Raw genomic sequence first — 17,268 nt, forward strand, 5'->3', positions numbered from 1 at the left:
TTGTATCTAAAAGTCATAAGTAGCACAGGTTAAAATTTTGCTCCTAAATCTTCTAAATATATACTTTACTTAACGCCATCATACTTAACGCCATCATACTTGGGAACCGACCTGGCGCCAAGTTCGGCAAGTTCACTCTCATTGCTATTGCATAAGAACAGACATTATCAATGAAGGCAGTGCTCTTTCTTTTTCCTGCCGTTTTATTTCTATAAATATTATAATTAAGTATGTTTCTAATTATACCGCGTATTAACATTTACAGCATTGTGTGAGAGGAAATAGACTCTTGAACAACTCTCACAAGGTTTTGAACAAAGAGTAGCCGAAGCTACTTATCCTGGTATTGTACATTGTTATAACTCTGGAATGCCTATTGTGGATCACAAATTCGACATGTGATCGCTATATTTTCCATTTCAGTTTACATAGGATTATAGTGCAACTGAAACGTCTTGTCGACAATACCATCTCGGACAATGTATACGTCAATGCTAAAACGTTTGTTATAGTCACACATTTTCTTTTTGGTTTTTATAAAATAACTATTTCTTTCAGTTCTATTTCCTTTACTGGAAGGTGCTGGTGATTCATTTTTGCTTTCTTTGGGTGCGAAATTAAAATGCCGACATGTCCACAGAATCAGACCAATTTAAAGGATAATAAGACCAGGTTTTCCGCGAGGGAAGTTTAATCGACGACACCTGCCTTGAGAATGTTACATCTCCAGTGGATAAGACGGTAAATAACAACGGAACCATCTGGTACAATGACGCGCATTAAACCCGCCCAACTTCATATCGAAAGAAGATATTTCCCAATGAGATTACTTTAACAACCTCAAAACTTCCAAATAATCCTCATCAGCATGCATCTATCAAAATTCTGTGTTGTGTGTTTGTCTCTCAGTGGCCAACATAGAAACCATAATATTGGGCACATCCCTTGAAAGTCGAATCCACATCGACATGTAAACGCCATAAGTTGGGAATGCAGGGATGTTGATATAGATATATCGAAAATTGAACTAATACACAAAACCAATTTATTTTCATGACATGTCTGAAAATTCATTTTTGCTTCAAATAAAGAATATGAATTATCGAAACGCCGACCCTCACACTATCCATTTGTGTGTATTTTGTACAGTCCTTACTTTTATTATGAACTTTTGATAAATTGTTTTCATCTGGTTCAATATATCACTTTGGGTATTACAGACAAGTCCTCATGACGTTTGGTTTAAGATAGAAACAACCTCCTCTTGGTATTGTGTAGATTACCGTTCTTGATAAAAACCAGGAGGTTCCTGAATTTGTAATGTATACGACGTTTGGTCTAAACGTTACAGAAATATAAATGAATCTCAAACCTGCGGATGTAATTCTGTAAATTCTTGAGTGATGATAGTCTCAACGTATCCTTTTGTTTATCAATAAAAGATAAAGAATCGCTTTAACGTCCTCCTTTAAAAGCGTGTAGGAACAACATCTATTTTATGAGAAAGGAAAGATAGTTATAATGAGTACAGCGTTAAGCGTACGCATAATTGTCAGTTTTTTACACGTTAAAACAATACAATAGTTTTTAACAGAATTTGAAAAGTACATATAACCATTCTACCCAAATCCCCTCATCGCCCAACAAAACGATGTAACAGAATGTATTTGTGTTTGAATAATGAGTGAGATTGTGTATCCTGTTGTAGACTGTTTGTGTAGGAGAGGTTATGACGTCAGAGATAGAAGTTCTAGGTCTGCTGAAGAGAGAGAGGCATTTCAGTAAACGGTTAGTAGTATTGTAAAGTATGTTAATAGTCGTTTTATGTCTACACTTTAAGTAAGCTACTAGACTGCTGTGTTGTTAAGGTAGTGTGACCTTGCCATCCATTTGAGACTACACCAACTGGTACAGATGTTAAAATTTGGCATGTTTTGACGATGGTTTGTTAAACCAAACAGAGGGTAGCAAACAATGACCATATCTTCCACTTACACCATAGGCTACCATTTCGTCTCTGATATTTTTAATGGAAGTTCCTACCATGAAAACTATTTTCGTGTTTACTATATTGGTTTTCATTGAGTGTTTAGGAACATTTTATTGCAGCTACAGAATTTTCATTGTCCTAGATATTGTGTTAAGGAAAATGCTCTGAGAACTGTAAACGAAATTATTGCTTTTTTAAAATTAATATCAGATCATTAAGAATGTAGAGTTCGAAATGTGACTCCAACTAACCGCTGCCAGTTACAAGTTTTCTGTGTTGATGTGTATGTATGTCTTTCTATACCTCTAGTTTAGAATCACAAACTTCTACGTTTTTGCATATTGTTTGTAAAAATATGGTCATAATTTTACAGAATCACGTGGCAAATATCTTATAACCGCCAAACTCACTAAAACTAGTGAAGCTGGCCCGAATGATGAATGGCAAAGGGCCATGAAAGTCATTTGATCGATCTGTGGGATTCCCCATGTTAAGCATTAATAATCCACATTAACTCACAGTAATAACTTTCATTAGGAAAATTGATACCAATTCCATTTAAATGGTCATATTCCTAAGTAAAATTTCATGTTTTATATAAATCCTATTTAGCGTGTTCGTCATCATTTTGGGAGGTTATTTTGAAGTTAAAACACAGCATTAGCATGGCGTTATCGATTTGTCAACGTAGAAGAGATATTCGCAATTTTTAGCTACATTGATATGAATAAGAAAATAACAAACAAATTAGGGACAATGAACAAATCCTCACTGCTACTTTACAAACATAAAACGTCCATTTTCTACTTTCTGGTGGTATTATATCAGTTTTCTATAACCTGTTAGATAGATTCAAATCAAAATCTCAAAGTGAGGTGAAATATTATGATGAAAACAATTATGTTTAATGCATGGCAAACTTAAAACATAAGTGAATATGGAATATGTTTAACACATGTGTACGTGTATATTGACAGTAAGGAACTATAACTCTAGAAAAAAATTGAAAACGTACAACAATAATAAAACTGTTGACAGATACGTTAGTTATATGTTATTTTATTGTTTCAGCGATTTTGTGTCTTATTTAATGATCGGTGTCTTGTTTGTTGTCTGTAATGATTTTCAGATGTTTACCACAGAACTTTGTAACTGAAATATTGAGGTGAGATGATGAACCATTTGGAAGAGAACTGTAATATGTGTAATGCTTTGCTGTCTTGTTCTTACTGTGTGGCATCATGTATTACGCCTTAAATAGCTGACAGCATAACAAGATAATAGTATCTATTGATACAATACTTGAACATGAGACAGTATTTCCAAAAAAAGTGAATTAAGCAACATTATTCAGCAGTTTTACCTTGTGTGTCTATTCAGTGATACTGAAAATGTAAACGTAACAGAACAATCTGTAAAAGTATCTGAAATTAGTTATAAATGGCGTTCAATGACACAGGTATTTACCCTATTAATGAAGCCAAATACTTACTGATACGGAACTAAGTTAACAAGATAATAAACTCATAGACGAAAGACTCTAATTAGCGTATGAGCTGTTAATCGTTGACGGCTATCAACACCCATCAAAAATGCTACTGATTTCTCTAAAGGCGACTGACTGTAGAGTGATACTCGTTCTATTTATAAATCCAAGGTTCAGTTGTAGCAGTCGAGCTTGACATCATTTTAGAACATGTTGCCAATAACGATCAAGTGTTGTTATCATTTACTGCCAAGAACGTACGTGTTAGGACATCATATATCAGTCGGAAAGTTAGATACTCTAGTCGTCAATGTGACCATCTTGTCTGTTAAACATTTTTTACTAACGTCTTAAGTTTCTGATAGTTAAAGCAGCACTTATCAGTACTATAAAGGATATGAATGTAGTTTTAACCAACGGCCAATCACTATTACTAACACCTGTATATCTTATTGTAACATCCAATGAACACGAAATCATTAAAAAAATGTCAAATACGTTCACAATCACTCCTGGAAATAGATTCGTTTTGTGGAAGACTTTCATGGTTTTAATTACTTCTGACCTATGTAATAAAGTCAGGACATGGGTTACCAGAGTGTGTTCTTTGAGTGTGGTAAGTACCCGGCGAACATTCTAACAGACCATTGACCAGTATAATTACGGCACCAAAGTCGAGACGTTATACGCCTGCTTCAGAATTTTAAACACATCATCATCAGTGATCTCCAAAACTCATCTCAAAACACCTTATGGCACAATTCGGCTGTGAGATAACGAACAGGTGCCCGTTCACTCTACATACACAGGCTACTTGACATACCTCTTAACTTTGGCATGCAAACGATAGCACCAAGACCCTAACTGCGGGATATTAGTTACCAGGAACTGGAAAACATATCCTATCCTATATAACCCTCCCTTAAGAAAAACATCTAATGACGTTTAGAATCAAGTCTATTTTCGGATCATTGACCTCATTTCAGGTGACCGGAAAGATCGCATGATGTCATGTGAGTATTTCGAGTTGGGTGTGGACTCAAGTTTTTTAAAGGATGAGGAAAGCGATACCTTTTTTTATCAAGATGGAAATTTACCAAGATTTGTTTAATCTTACGATATAGTTTGGTTGTTCATAGACTATACTTAAAAAGATGGAAACATCTAAACCCTTTAGACTGAAATTCAAAATTTAAATTCATTTCGGCTTTGTAAAGGAAAATCTCAACCTAGGCGAACTTTCCTGTAGAATTTATATAAAAATGAATATTAATAAAAAAAATAATGCACATAATAGCAAGGAGTCCTATTGCACTGTTGTTGAATTAAGTCAGCTTTTAGTCATATTGAAGTATACATCAAAATATTACTTTGACTTAAAAATCACGTCCTCAGACAAAGAGCCTTCATGCAATAGAAACATATCCCATATTGAAAATGGTGCGACGGAGGCAAACTAGTGACAAATCGATGAAAAAACACGACAGTCTCGGTGTTAGGACAGGTGATATGGAAATGTACTGCAGCATCCTTTTTGATAATTTTGTTTCCAATTTTATTTATGTAAATCTATAGAAACAAAGTACAAACGTCTTATTATTTGTTTCAGATTGTCGTCACATAATTTAAATATTGAAGTCGGTAGACGGAATGTTTGTCGTCAAAATAGATAATGTACTTGTTGTACCTCTGGTGATATAGAGGACGAATTTCATTTTATCCTAAAATGTCCTTTTTACCAAAGTCTGAGACGTAAATATATCAAACAATTCTATCACAGAAATCCAAATGTTTTTAATTTAACGATATTACTGGGCACCAATAATGTAGAAGAATTATGTAATTTAGGGAAATATTTATATTGTGCCTCAAGGAAACGCATAGAATTTAGTGATTGATAGAACTAATTGTACACTACAGTATCATTGCAAGCTTACTCTCCATTTAACCTAATTTGTATAACATTCTTTCATATTTGTACCACATTATGTAATTGTGTGTTTGTTATTTAACCTATGAGTTGGATGGCTCACGGAAAAATAAAATGAATGAATCATATTAACTCAAAAGCTACTAACCATCCAGGAATTAACGCATACATCTTAGAAATGGAAATGACGAGAGCATGTAACACTTGGATAATGGCCTACAAGACAGTTATCAGTACACAAGACTGCAACACAGATGTTATAATAACGTGATATATACACGAATGGAAAGACAACAAAAGGATTCGTGATGAAGGCTAACAATCGTTTGATATTTGGCGCAGTGATGTATGTGCACGTCGTGAAGAAAATAAACATTACTACACACTAAGATATTATTCTGATGAAATTACGTGCACAAGAAACCTGTCAGACCTGACATAATTCTTTACATGAATGTGAGTAACGGCGACACAATATATAGACAAACGTTCTGTATTCAGCGTTGGAGCGATCGTGTAGTATCCATGGTGGTTATGTAAGCTTATTGTGTTATGAATCAATGGGAAAGTCCGGTATCTTTTGTATGTTCTCAATTATAACGAATTTATTTAATCTTGAAATACACATATTCCTGTTTAGTTCAGATACAGCCATTTCCGTACGATTGTAAATAATGAATTATGATTGATTCACAAAACGAACATATGATATGTAAACAAATATCATGTAAACTAGGTTTTGATGTAAACAACAGTTATCGTAACAAACAACTTAATTTCAACACGAATAACGTTAATGATTTGTAAGGTAGCATACAACCCTAACTCTAACAGTCAAATAGTGTTGGTAAGATAGCATACAACCCTAACTCTAACAGTCAAATAGTGTAGGTAACATACAACCCTAACTCTAACAGTCAAATAGTGTAGGTAAGATAGCATAGAGCCCTAACTCTCACAGTCAAATAGTGTAGGTAAGATAGCATACAGCCCTAACTCTAACAGTCAAATAGTGTAGGTAACATACAACCCTAACTCTAACAGTCAAATAGTGTAGGTAAGATAGCATACAGCCCTAACTCTCACAGTCAAATAGTGTAGGTAAGATAGCATACAGCCCTAACTCTAACAGTCAAATAGTGTAGGTAACATACAACCCTAACTCTAACAGTCAAATAGTGTAGGTAAAATAGCATACAACCCTAACTCTAACAGTCAAATAGTGTAGGTAACATACAACCCTAACTCTAACAGTCAAATAGTGTAGGTAAGATAGCATACAGCCCTAACTCTAACAGTCAAATACTGTAGGTAACATACAACCCTAACTCTAACAGTCAAATAGTGTAGGTAAGATAGCATACAGCCCTAACTCTAACAGTCAAATACTGTAGGTAACATACAACCCTAACTCTAACAGTCAAATAGTGTAGGTAAGATAGCATACAGCCCTAACTCTAACAGTCAAATACTGTAGGTAACATACAACCTTAACTCTAACAGTCAAATAGTGTAGGTAAGATAGCATACAACCCTAACTCTAACAGTCAAATAGTGTAGGTAACATACAACCCTAACTCTAACAGTCAAATAGTGTAGGTAAGATAGCATACAGCCCTAACTCTAACAGTCAAATAGTGTTGGTAAGATAGCATACAGCCCTAACTCTAACAGTCAAATAGTGTAGGTAACATACAACCCTAACTCTAACAGTCAAATAGTGTTGGTAAGATAGCATACAACCCTTACTCTAACAGTCAAATAGTGTTGGTAAGATAGCATACAACCCTAACTCTAACAGTCAAATAGTGTTGGTAAGATAGCATACAGCCCTAACTCTAACAGTCAAATAGTGTAGGTAACATACAACCCTAACTCTAACAGTCAAATAGTGTAGGTGGTACAGCCCTAACTCTACAGCCCTAACTCTAACAGTCAAATAGTGTAGGTAACATACAACCCTAACTCTAACAGTCAAATAGTGTTGGTAAGATAGCATACAACCCTAACTCTAACAGTCAAATAGTGTAGGTAACATACAACCCTAACTCTAACAGTCAAATAGTGTAGGTAAGATAGCATACAACCCTAATACAGCCCTAACTCTAACAGTCAAATACTGTAGTAAGTAACATACAACCCTAACTCTAACAGTGCCATAAATAGTAAGTAAGATAGCATATAATCTTAATTCTATCGCATATAGTAGCACGTAATCTTAGTTATAACACAATCACATTATAAGTAAGGTTACGATAACATACACACACACATATATATACATACACAAATAACATATGACACAAGACTTTACATTAGATGCTATTTACGATTAATAAGATAGCATACAACCTTAACCCTAACACATGGGCATGTTAATGAGGTATACCATGAAATAATCAGCTTACTTCACATCCACCCTTACTCGTTCCAGACGTCATGTGATGTTGTTTATAGGAAATTATTTACATGCCACTTGTACAGCTTTCAGTATAAGCAGTGCACCATGTGTTATAGAAAAAATAACAAGAAAAACAAGAGAGGCCGGAATCTGGTCTTTTCTTTATTCACCTCCTTTCTTTAATCAAATACGATATGCTACATGGTGGGCTATCATTTCAGTCTTTTTTGTTTACCCCATAAAATGTTTCCCTCGCTCGTGCGGTGATATCATCTTCTACGTGGTGCATGAAGCGAGTGTTTTCCCTATCTTGTAACAGACACTTCGTCTGATGTTTGAGTAATAGCCTTCGTATAGAATTAAGCGACCTCCCTTCTAGTGATCAACCTTCCTCAATTTTCTCTCAAGGAACTCACCAAAATAATGAAATACTAAAATGTTTTCTTTTCCATATCAAATATACCGACAGAGCCTGAAAGGTGATGTTGATATGTTAAGTGGTTTCATCTTTCCTTCATCTTATGGTCCTTGTATACTCTCAAATGTCTCCTTGTAAGTCATCCGTTCATTACCAGTCCTTAATTCTAAATTCCCCGAAAAACACAGACGTGTTTTGTAATTCATTGAGATATGATACAAGCGGACGTACACACGGTTAACGCATCCGTCTTGATATTTAACTGAATCAAGAAAATTTCCATGTGTCAGAATGAGTAAAAATGTTAACCTCATGTACTGCAATTTATACTGTCATTATTTCTATCTTTAGAAAGACTTATAGATACTAAGTACACACGAGATGTTAAACGTACTGAAACTAAAACCGGAAACAAGGCGGTAAGGTATCACGCGGGAAGGCCAGATAATTGAGTGACCGTTAGATGTATCCCTCTTTTATGGTCACTCTAGTGTCCGGTCAGGTCACATCTATGCTGAGTAAATATCTGTTCTCAAGTTAATTAATGTTTAACTCTATAAATACACATGATGTGCACGCACGCGAAGTATGAGACGAAAGTATTGATAACACCACAGATACAGAGGAACCATTGAATTTCATTTCAAAGAAAACAATTCTTTATGGAATAAAACTAATGCAAATAAAATCGATTGTATCCAGAATTTAAAAAAACATGATGCAATATTTGTATTCAGTCTTTTATGATAGTGTTTTTTTTCTTTTTTGCATGTAAGCACCTTTCAATACTAATGTATACTACAGTATAACCGAACAATGAGGTAAGCTGCATCATACAGCGGTTTTCTCCTTCTAGGACTCGTCAGTGATGCTGCATCATACGGCGGTTTTGTCCTTCTAGGACTCGTTAGTGATGCTGCATCATATGGCGATTTTGTCCTTCTAGGACTCGTCAGTGATGCTACATCATACGGCGGTTTTGTCCTTCTAGGACTCGTCAGTGATGCTGCATCATACGGCGGTTTTGTCCTTTTAGGACTCGTCAATGATGCTACATCATACGGCGGTTTTGTCCTTCTAGGACTCGTCAGTGATGCTACATCATACGGCGGTTTTGTCCTTCTAGGACTCGTCACGGCGGTTTTGTGATGCGGTTTTGCATCAGTGATACAGCGGCTGTTTTTGTCAGTGATGCTACATCATACAGTGGTTTTGTCCTTCTAGGACTCGTCAGTGATACTAAGGGCCTAAATTTTGAAACCTAGGAGGCGATAGAGAAAAATAAAAAAAATGAAAGTATTAAAAAAAAATTATTGTGGTAATTCCTTTTAAATTACGATCCAAAACTTTGAAAACAAGTTTTCAGTAAAACAACATACACACTTCAATTTCTATCATTGGAATGCAAGAAAACACTCCATGATATCAAAACTGATAAATTTTGAAGGCACTATCTTTCGCCTGATAAATAAACTGCACAAAGTAGATCTGATTGCTGAAATACTTGCCAGAAGTAGTGTAGAGAGCGCTAGATTTAAGCCTATGTTCATAGCATGTAGTAACCTGAAACTATCCAACAGATAAAGCGTTTTCCCATCCATTGACAAAATCCTTTACATAACAACACACGTGATAAAGAGGTTTACTGTATCAGCGTGTATTTTGTCATCGTGACACTTATATTAAAGTATTTGTACTCGTAGGATTGGAATACAAAATGCACGCAACGGATTGGAATATAAGTTGTACTCGTGGGATTGAAATATAAGTTGTACTCGTGGGATTGGAATACAAGTTGTACTCGTGGTATTGTAATACAAGTTGTACTCGTGGGATTGGAATACAAGTTGTACTCGTGGGATTGGAATACAAGTTGTACTCGTGGTATTGTAATACAAGTTGTACTCGTGGGATTGGAATACAAGTTGTACTCGTGGGATTGGAATACAAGTTGTACTCGTGGTATTGTAATACAAGTTGTACTCGTGGGATTGGAATACAAGTTGTACCCGTGGTATTGTAATACAAGTTGTACTCGTGGGATTGTAATACAAGTTGTACTGGTGGGATTGGAATACAAGTTGTACTCGTGGGATTGGAATACAAGTTGTACTCGTGGTATTGTAATACAAACTCGTGGTATTGTAATACAAGTTGTACTCGTGGGATTGTAATACAAGTTGTACTCGTGGGATTGTAATACAAGTTGTACTCGTGGGATTGGAATACAAGTTGTACTCGTGGTATTGTAATACAAGTTGTACTCGTGGGATTGTAATACAAGTTGTACTCATGGGATTGGAATACAAGTTGTACTCGTGGGATTGGAATACAAGTTGTACTCTGGATATCAGAGTGTTTTATATAAAAATGAATATAATGAAAGATACTTTTATCTATTATTGTCAATGATATCATCTGTTATTGTTGGGAGAGAATAACCACACATTTTAAATCTTATAAACGAGCGATTTCAGTGTCAAAAGATGTAAATGATATCGTAATATACACTACAACAAAAATGTAACCTCGGCACACACGGATTTCACGCGTTTAAAGGTCATTTTGCATCATTTGTCAATTTCGTTGGTTTTCAATTTCTATATAATTGGAAGTGAGAATTGGTTTTCCCAAATGTCTCAACCTCTCATTAACATTAGGATATTATGAAGGGTATTAGGATCATACGGGATAAATGAAACACTTTATAGGTAATTTGTACTCTTTAAAGTTTCGGTAATGTAATGTTATCAATTTGTCGCCCCGATAGTTTCCTGATAACAACCAGTTATAACTATCTTGCCCTAACAAGTTTCCTTGGGCTTGTGCCATCTCTGTAGGTTACAAAATCCGGTATCCACTCGAAAGACACAAACGCAAATAAATGTTTGTCTTTGATATTTTATTTAAACCAATGCATGCGCCACCCACTCGAAAGAAACAACACAATAAACATTTGTTTATGATATTTTATAAAAACCGAGACCAAACCATGTTCATAAAGACATTTGTTTAATTATGTATTTCATCGTCACTAAAAACTTGCTGTTTCTTTTTATCAAAGTATTTGTTGTTTTGACGACTGTTGTGCTATTCTGCTCTGTGGAATTGTTTGTGGCATCTAACGGGAAGTGATGAAATATCCTACGATACTGAGAAAAGATTGTTATACTTTATCACTGTTACGTTGGTGGACGTTAAGGATATATGTTGGATGGGAACAATGATGGTTTTTGTTCGATATTTGCATTGTTGTGAAGGAACTAAGCAAAACAATAGGGAAAAAAAATAAAAATAGATGAATTATAAATGATGTGCTATACAATTATTTCTGCTGTAAAGTTTATAACAGTAGATGTAAAGGTTCAAAAAGATGCTCTATTTGTATGCCACCTTTGTTGTATCCTTTTTAGCCCTTGCGCTAAGTGTTCGCCCAGGCGAAGAAGGTTAATAGGATCTTTCCTGGAATGAGAATATTTCTGTCCGGTGAGGTAGAATATGTGTTCTGTCCCTCGTGACATACTGAAATCATTGAAGTGTTCGTCGTGCTCCCTGTATGTATTGAATGTAACGAACACGTGCTAGTTCACACGTCGTCAATATGACATGATCGGGACGGGTATAAATCTAACATATCCCATGCTTCGTTCTCAGGTGTATTAATCTAGGATATAAAAATGGTTGTCTATCTATTTCTCAAAGGCGTGGCATTATTTCATGTATACAAAAGGGAGACAAACCCAGACATTTTATAAAAAAATGTAGACCCATTTCATTACTTAACGTTGTATATAAAATTGCTTCTGGCACCGTTGCACACAGAATAAAAAATGTTTTAAACGAAATAATTGACAATGATCAAACAGGCTTCTTAGCAGGACGTTATATAGGGGAAAACACCAGACTTGTTTATATGATATCCCAGGTATGTTTTTAATGATTGATTTTGAAAAAAGCATTCGATTCTTTGTCATGGAAATTTATTGAAAAGGTTTCAATTTTTTTGGTTTTGTAAATGGTTTAATCTCTTGGGTCAAAACATTACATAACAAAGCTAGTGCTACAATTAATCAGGGTAAAAAGGAATCTGTCTTCTTTTATTTTTAAATAAAAAGGGGTGTCGACAAGGGGACCCAATCGCCCCTTATATCTTTATTTTGTGTGCCGAAATATTGGCAATTAAACTAAGAAATAATGAGAAAATTAAGGGTATTGATGTTGATGGTTGTCCTATACTTCTGTCACAGTATGCAGATGACACTTCACTGGCACTTGTTGGGTCAGAAAGGTCACTGAGGGAATCAATTACAGAGCTTAACTTTTATGCAAATATATCAGGATTGAAAATTAATATCTCGAAAACTCAAGTGGTGTGGGTTGGCAGCAAAAAATTCGGCACAAACCAAATCCTTCCTGAACTTAATTTACAATGGGGTAGGGATCACTTCACTCTTCTTGGAATTGAATTTCATGCTAACTTACATCGGATACCTAAACTTAACATTGACAAAAAACTTATAAAACTTAAATCACTAATTAATTCCTGGAAAAGACGATTATTAACCCCAATTGGTAAAATAAATGTAATTAAATCACTTTTAGTTTCACAATTTAACCATCTATTTATCTCACTGCCAAACCCCGATGACAAGTTTCTCTCTAAATTAAACTCATTGCTATATGAATTTCTTTGGAACAGTAAAACAGATAAAGTAAGAAGAGATGTTGTTACCCAGGATTACATTGATGGTGGTTTAAAAATGGTTAATGTTAGAGTCTTTATAGATTCTCTGAAGCTGGGGTGGGTTAGAAGACCTTTTCAATCAACTTCGAAGTGGCAAGTAATTTTAAAAACATATCTAAACTTAGACCTTATGGCCAATTGTGGTACTGATTACATACAACGCTGTCAAAATAAATGTAAAAAAAAAAAAAAAAAATCCAGTGCTGTGATATTTCAATGTGACGGCACTATAAAACTGACCGTCAGTGGCCGAATCATTCGTGGATACGGATTTCATGTGATTCTGGCTACTGCCTGTATATAAACCCCCAAATAAGCAACGCAGTGAATATGACAATACCAGTTATGCCTTGTTTTTGTTTATTAATGTTATTTTTTGTTTCAGGGGTGCTAGAACACTAAATCTATATCGATATTGTGGTACCTTTGGTATGTTGTATATTAAATTAAGAATGTCAGTTATGTGAGTGTAATATATAACAAAGCTGATGTTTTCTATTATCCCAGTAGCCGAAAGATAAATAATGCTACTTAGCATATACTTCCGACACTTCCGTACAAACACTAGAAAATAACGTCAATGCGGACACACCTACCGGACTTCGTTAGCACTACGAATGAGAAGGTGCCAAGGGCAACTCTAGAAGGATGTAATTGTAGGTGATTCAGCAAGTGAGATTTCATATCAAATCGCTGTATCTAATTGTTTTATTATTGCATGTATCACATATGGTTTATTGTAACTCCAGATTCGGTTTATCATATCTCGAGAAAAAAGTTGTTCAAATTATCTTGAACACCATTAATATGCAAAGAAAAGGGTCGGTTTGAAAACAGTATTAAAAATCATGCACACAATTAACACTGTCATCTCGACCTCTTTTATCCACCCAAATCAGTGCCTCTTCCTACCGAGTCATTTTAATACAGAGGTATTCCTAGGTTTAAGAATCAATAATTTTTACTATGAACAACAAAAATACCAGCATGTCAACAGAATCCAAACTCAAATTTAGCAAAACCAGGGCAAACTATCAACAAAACAAAGATCTAAACAGAGTCTCATGAAAGATTACAAGGAGAATAAGGTGTTCCGAAAGACTAAGCGGCTTCTACTTCATTGACGACCTCAGACATGGAAATTTTAGTCAAAATAAATTAGCAATGTCATGTTCTCAAATGAGAACAGTGTATGCAACAACGGGACCAGCAGGCAAAATGACAATCACAAACACGTCCAGCTTCACATAGAATATCTCTCAATGAGATCACTATGCCGACCGTAAAAAATTACTATAATTTTTCACGAACCTGTATCGTTTGAAACCCTGTGTAACGAGTTAGTCCGTCAGTTGACGACTTCCTGCACTATATTCATGATACTGGCAACAATACCTTGAATATCGTATCACGTGAGTGATTAAAACCACAACAATCCGATAACTTTGATAAAACAATTTTTAGGAAAATGTCTTGCTCAATGACTTTAAATGATTGATTTTGATGATTGTGGTTAAAAAAAAAAGAAAAAAAGAACCATTGTTCGAAATGTCTGCTATCTCAAGATTATTTCAGTGTAAACGTAAGATTTCTGAAAACTACTTTGCCATCACGGACATCCTAGTGTGTTCAATGCTGTGGAGGAGTACTTAGCTGTAGTTGCTGACTAGTCACTAACAACTTACGATTGATGTGTCATAGGTCAACGAGTGCGTGTCTTAATTTGATGTGTTTTACAGTCGCAGATTCATAACGTGACTCCGATATATATAAGAAGACCTTTGTCATTAGAGATATTTCGGAAACAGAATCATTCACGTAATTATCACTGTCATCTGGGCCACTTTCATTCATCCAAATCTATACCTAGTCACACCAATACGTTTTAAGTATTCCTAGGTTTAAAAATAAATAATTTTTTATGAAAATAATCATAACCCAAACAAAAATTCAATAAAATCAGAGCAAAATAAATGAATAAAAGAAAGACTTCAACAGAGAATCCTGTAAAGTACAAGGAGAATAAGACCATGTGTTCAGGAAGAGTAAGCGTCTTCTTCTTCATCGACGACACATGTCAAATAAGTAATTACGTTCTCAAATGAGCACAACATATAAAAAACAATGAAACAAACAGGCAAACTAACGTCCAATTCGCAAGAAGAAATATAATTGTACTAAATGAGATCACTATGACGACCGTAAATCTTCTTCCTAATTTTTATCAACCTGCATCTTTTGGAATCCCGTGTTACGAGTTTGTCCATCAGTTGACTAATTCACGTTCGGAAATCGTGATAATGGGAACAGGTCTTTGAATATCGAATCAAATGCGACATGCAAATACATGAGGTTGGAGTTTCAGGATTGTTGCTACCCAGAAATAGAAATTTCAAAAAGGGAAATTGAACTCATAACGCTTATCATACAGCATATTGGAAAGCTGAGGTAAAAAGAGTCCTTCCGATTTCCATTTCTAGTGGATACATGTACGTGGTCAATAAATTTCTGTATTTAAAGACGTCATCAATATATATGAAGATGAAATTAAACGACTTAACACGATCTTTGTGACCTGTTTTGACAAGCTCTTCAATAAATTCAGCCTCGTATATATGAAAAAAAAACAAAAACAAAAACCACCCCCCTCCCACCCTCACCCCCCAAAAAAATTCAAGAAACAAAACAAAACATGTCAGCCCAATTTAGTTCACATGTGTATGACGGTAACGTTTTGGAAGATCTTAATTAAATGATTTTACAGAAGCTTACCTAATTATTGTGCATTATGTACATCACAGTAACCTTACATCTGGGTCCTCGAACGAAATACTCACCAATCTCTACTCAAATATCGACACGTTCGTGAGCAAAGATGTGAAGGTTTGATGGTGAAAGTACACACGAAGTTAAAACATTTTTGTGTATAACGTTATCCATAGCTGTGATAAAGTCAAAACAGAGAAAATGTAAAGGAAGACATTGGTTGATTAATTTCACGTATTCTGGCAAAATAGATCCTGAACATTCATTCAAATGGAAATTATCATCTAATATTATTGTTATATATCAGCCACACAGAAGGAAGTAGAATCTCTTATTGTACTTACCAGTATATTTCCGACGAAACCCACCAGTAGAGACAAAACTATAAACACTAAAAACACTATAGTTATTATCGGCTCTTCCTTCAACGGTTTCCAGTAGAAAATATCCTCTCCAGTATAATTCTCTCCGTGTATTTTTCGTCCACGTTCCCAGTCATTCCGGAAAATTGGTAAAATATCCATTTTGTCTGTTATGTGAGGATAATCTTGTTCACAGATTCTGGAATTTCAATTATATTCCAGCTCAGGCCTGTAGCGTTTAATGTGATAAGCATTCCATTAACGTAACACACACTTAGATGTTTCACGTTGTAATTATCTCTTTGTTTTGATACGTCGTTCCGTTGGTAAAATTCCTAATTAAAGCAGATTTAAATATGCAAATAACACATTTCTTCAAAACGATTACGACCGAATTTCGTTATAATTTTATCAAGAGTGCTCTAGGTTGAATGATACACACTCTAACCAAGCACACGGGAGGCAGGAACAAACGTCTGCACCGGACAGGCCTGAGCCTAACACTAGACAAGTTTCCTGTTTCTATGTGCATTCCGCGAAAGGCCGTGACTCAAACAAACATGGCCGACTACATATACCCTTAGCGCTTGGATAAGGGATGCTTGGATGCTATTAATTTAAATCACCAGGGACCTTACAACTGATTCTAAGGACGATACAATCAAACAATTTTGAAGTTTGTAATTTAAGCCGAAATATGTTCCTAATTAAGCACAGCGCCGTGTGTCGCTGTAGTAGGATAGCTTTGGTATACTACGATACAGTAAAACAGAAGGACATGTTACCCCTCGTCATTTCCATAGATTACATAGACTTTTCCATATATGTATATATTTACCTACTTAATTTCTATGTTACATACTAACAGTCAAGGTGACCTTGATTTTAATGCATACAACGTTATTTGAATACATAAGTAATTGTATACCTAGATACATTACGTGTTCATATTGTGTATATATATATTTTTAACTAAGTGTAACGTTATATCAATGAAACTTGATATCATGATCCACCAACAATATAAATACTGTCTATGTGTTATTTTTTATTTGAAGAAGTAACGTTGATTACAACCACTACATCTAGCTAACTTGCTAATGTCATGTGAATATATAAGGATAATTATATATCACAGAAAATTTAGCATTATATCTCTTCCGACTCGTTT

The 17,268-nt window shown here is 35.0% G+C and overlaps 1 protein-coding gene across 1 annotated transcript in view; it reads right to left on the reverse strand.

Annotated features, from left to right (window-relative positions):
• Positions 1–16,491, reverse strand: part of LOC132550083 (melatonin receptor type 1B-like) — a 29,451-nt gene extending 12,960 nt beyond the window's left edge. The window contains exon 1 of the mRNA XM_060214094.1: positions 16,080–16,491. Coding sequence (XP_060070077.1) covers positions 16,080–16,259 — 180 coding nt within the window. The 5' untranslated portion in view covers positions 16,260–16,491. The remainder of the gene's footprint in view (positions 1–16,079) is intronic.
• Between the last annotated feature and the right edge of the window lie 777 nt (positions 16,492–17,268).

The sequence above is a fragment of the Ylistrum balloti genome, unplaced genomic scaffold (assembly GCF_031769215.1).
Source record: "Ylistrum balloti isolate Yb309-2 unplaced genomic scaffold, AGI_CSIRO_Ybal_v1 Utg370104, whole genome shotgun sequence".
NCBI classification, from domain to species: Eukaryota; Metazoa; Mollusca; class Bivalvia; order Pectinida; family Pectinidae; genus Ylistrum; species Ylistrum balloti.